The sequence below is a fragment of the Trypanosoma rangeli genome, assembly GCF_003719475.1.
Source record: "Trypanosoma rangeli strain AM80 chromosome Unknown Tra_15.4_contig_00496, whole genome shotgun sequence".
Classification (NCBI taxonomy): Eukaryota; Euglenozoa; class Kinetoplastea; order Trypanosomatida; family Trypanosomatidae; genus Trypanosoma; species Trypanosoma rangeli.
The window spans coordinates 7659-11649 of NW_021706226.1; the positions used below are offsets into that span (position 1 = coordinate 7659).

The window sequence follows — 3991 nt, forward strand, 5'->3', positions numbered from 1 at the left end:
AGCCATAGTCACACCCATTTTTTCCCTCTCTCTGCTTACTTGCCTGGGAACTGAGCGTTCTTCTGTTGCTCGAGCAGCTCAGCAAACTTCGCCTTAAAGTGCTCAGAGTGCTCGTGCATCTTCTTGTTGAACTTGTCAGTGTGCTCCTGAATCATCCTCTCGAACTTCTCATAGTGCTCCTTCATCTCAGGGGATAAAGTGCTTTCGTCCGGCTTGTCCGCAAAGAACTTCTTGTTCTGTTCCTCCATCTTCTTTGCAAACTCGGCGTCCAGCCGGTCGAGCTTGGCGGAAAACTCCTCAAGGGTGGTGGCCATGTTTCACTTAAAGATATATCTTAGGTGCAATCAAACTACAAGAGAAAAGCGGCGGAGAGCACAGGAATGAATGACGGTGGCACCACCCATGAGAAAGTAAAAAAAGAAACAGCCCAATTGGATTTGTCCCAGACAGCCTATGTTAAGTGATACAAAGGGAACCCGTCTGGAAATTAGAGGGTGTATTGTTTCATTTAACAGAGGGAAGCAGGAAATTGCCGAAGGGGTCCATAAATCCAGCGACCTTCGCGTTGGTGACTTCCATGATGCGCGCCATGGCACCCACCACCTCATGCTTCGTAGCTAACTCAAAGCTATCACCGGTGATGTGCACGCAGGGCCGAGGCTGGCGTACGGAGAGGAGGTATTTGTCACAGGGAGCTTTAGCAGGTTCTTTGGCTTCATCCGTAGTGGTGGTGGGCTGGATGAGGAGCTGAAGGCCATTCGCCGCCCTCTCCAGCAGTGCCTCTGCCGTGTCCGCGGAGACTCGAATAAGCGCCTCGTCGTCCGTGATGCGGCGCAGCGAAAGAAGCTCTCCAAGCGTCGCGCGGCGAACACTGAGGGCGACGTCGGCAAAAAGATCGAATGTGGGTTGACATGTCAACTGAGCCCCCGCGCCCGCAAGGCCCTCGCCAAAGATGGACCCGTACACATCATGCGGCACCCCAACGAGGAGGAGCTCAACCTCCTCATCGTCCCGGTTGCCCTTGATGCTCGTGTCCTCCGTACTTCTGTCAACAGCCTGAGGGGCAACGGCATTGTCGTCCCCGCGCCGGCGTTTCTGCCTCGCTGCTGTATCACCGCGTATGGCACGACGATCTGCATGAGACACACCACACCGAAGCCGCTGGTAGGCCTCGCGTCCTTCTTCAGCCAACATTTCGGCGTGCCGCCCCGGTGCCGGAACGGAGCCAACCGCCTTCATCATGACAGATGCACCGTCCACGAAGAAGTCCACGCGTCTTGCCGCATCGGCCGCACTCTTCATGGAGTAATCCACCAGCGCAGCCCCAGAAGATGACATGTGCGGTGATGCCTCCGTGTTGTCTGGTCGCATGATAAGAAGCGCATTCACCACCGCCTCGCCGCCGACGTGGGCACGCACATAGTCGTAGAATTCCTCCTCCCCCACCCGCAGAGGGACGTTTGTGACGAGTAGCCTGTATGGCATAAGGGCTCAGGCCACGCTAAGCGCTTCAGAAGCCAATGACAACCAAAAGGGAAATAATAAGGCAAAGTAACAACCAATGATAATAATAAATGGAATTCACAAAAGCAAACGCATAATGGGGTCATCCGTGCCTGGGGGTGGTAAAGTTGCAAATGGCAATAACAAGAGGGGAGATGGAGAAACGTGAGAAACACGTTCCCGCACACATTTGTCCAGGGTCGGTGCAAACAGCACAGCCAATCACGCTGCGTTCACCATCTCCTTTTTTTTCCTTCGTGGTGTTTTCAGTCTTTTTTTTTAAGGGGGTGTGTGGAGAGAGAATGAGCGGAGCATAAGCAAGCGAGGCACCGCTACCACCACCTTCTTCCTCCCAGGACGAGGACGCACCTCCTCATCACCAGCAGACGAAGAGACAAAAAGGGGGAAGGTGGGGAAGAACGCCACTGCTGTCCCCTGTAAAGGTGGTTAGAGGCCATCCAAACAAGCGTTCCTCCGTTTTATTGTCCCCACCGCTCTTGTAATTCCTCGTCATGTGTTTTGCTGCCTGCCCGCCCATACGTGGTGCCACCCCCCCACCCACCCACCCTTGGCAGCCTCCACTCGAGGACGTGGTGCCGCTCTCCCGCCCTCGCTCCTATACTGCCGCACGGCCGAAGCATATCCCACTCCTCTCACCCCAGCCGGCGCCTTGCAAAAGATCCATGCGGTGACTGCTCGACGGCGCCACTCCGTTGCTCTCGACATGGATCCGTCAGCGTCAGTGGCGGTGACGCAACGCCGAGGGATGCGGGTCCATGTGCCTGCGTCATACACACACAGATGAAGGGGCTTGCAAAGAAGGTGAAGAGCAAAGAGACGAGAAGAGTCGCAAGAACGCACATGCCCCCACCCCACTCCCCCCTCTCCATCTGACCAAAAAAGAGAGAGAGGGAGGGACAGCGAGGGGAAAGCGCAGAGGCCCCAATACGGAGAAGCCCAAAAAACAACAACAAAAGGCGAAAGAACAGGAAGAGGAACATTAGAAAAAAGGAATGAGACAGGCCCAGTGAGAAGCACACAAAAAAAAAAGAAAAAAAAGAACAAGGAAGAAATGAACGAAACAAAAGAAAGGGAAAAGTAGAAAGAGGACAGGATACTCAGTGACACCGAAGCCTGGTCCTCCTTGCCCACCTCACCTTCACATGCAAACACACAGCAGCCACCGAATGAGACACACGCATCACCCAACTCCCGACGCACCACCCACACACACACACAGCAAGACACCGCAAACACAATGCAACCTGCGTTCCCAACAACATGGGGCAAAAGCCTATTAAAAACTATGTGTGAGTAAAGACGTCCAAGTATGTGTGTTACAAGTATGTAAACTGTGCATGTACCCCTATTAACAGCACCCACCACCCGTATCCAACGAAGCGAACCAGCGTGGTGAGAGACCAGAGATAACAAGAGCAAAACAAAACAAAAATCTCACCGCGACGCCAAAAAAAAAAAAAACTTGGCATCAGTTATTCCTCACTCCATCCTTTTTTTTTTTTTTATTGTCTCCCTCTGCGGCTTCTCTGCTTGTATCTTCCGATTTTCATCCTCTCTACTGTTTCCCTCGACCTCATCGCCCCACTCTGCTCCTTCACACACACATGCACGAGGAGATGCACAACCCCCATGGGAGACAAAGACAAAGAGAGGGCGCAAAAGGTGTACACACACCCCATACGCATGTTTTTCCCCTTTTTTTCCCCCCCACGCCGCTTCTCCCCCACCCCCTTCCCGGGTCGTGCAAAACAAACGCAGTTTTATTCCTTCTTCCTCCACTCCCACCCCTCTCGCCACCCCCTCGACCTTACATCTCTAGGGGTGTCCTTTGAACCGATCAAACAAAACGAACCATCTCTCTCCCTAATTTCAACAAAAAATCCTTTTTCCCACTTCATTTCTCATTTCCCCCTCGTTCCTCCCTCGTTGTCCTTGTCGGCCTCACCTGGCCTATTCTTTGCTCTGCCTCCCTCGCCCCCTTCGCACCGCAGCAGCAGCAACACAATTGACGTGATGTGAAGAAAACAACTGAGCGAAGTGGACCATACAGGTGCGCGCACACACACGTTTAAAGCCTCATCCACGCTCATTACACCCACAGACCAACAGCGAAAAGAATCCAGCCCCCCCACCCCACACACCCCCCACCCCCCCACCCCACCCCATTCACCTCGCCTGGGCGCGCAGCTAATCCTTCACACGCCCACCCTCTCGCACGGCATTTCTCTCCCCTAATGTTTTCTTTCCCAAAATTATCATGTCTCGTGTTTGTGTTGTATGTGCAGCGTGCTCCGCAGCTTGCCACGCCCCCAGTTGAAGAGGTCAAGACCAAAAGACATGGTCATGGTGCGTGTGCAGTGGCACGGCGGGTGGTGGAGCCGCCAAACGCACATGACGCTGCAGAAGCGGAGCCACGAAAAACAATTTAAAAAAAAGGGGTGTGTGTGTGGGGGTGGGGGGGGGGGGA

General features: G+C 53.7%; 1 protein-coding gene across 1 annotated transcript, besides 4 other annotated features; it reads right to left on the bottom strand.

Annotated features, from left to right (window-relative positions):
• Positions 1-504: 504 nt before the first annotated feature.
• On the bottom strand, positions 505-1485 carry TraAM80_09004 (uncharacterized protein; the record flags this gene model as incomplete). Its single annotated transcript, XM_029385713.1, has 1 exon — positions 505-1485. One exon carries the CDS (start codon positions 1483-1485, stop codon positions 505-507), a length of 981 nt encoding a protein of 326 aa, XP_029234529.1.
• A 564-nt stretch (positions 1486-2049) lies between these two features.
• Positions 2050-2071: a microsatellite.
• Positions 2072-2543: 472 nt separating this feature from the next.
• Positions 2544-2610: a sequence feature (GA-rich).
• A 1005-nt stretch (positions 2611-3615) lies between these two features.
• Positions 3616-3647: a microsatellite.
• Positions 3648-3688: a microsatellite.
• Positions 3689-3991: the final 303 nt, after the last annotated feature.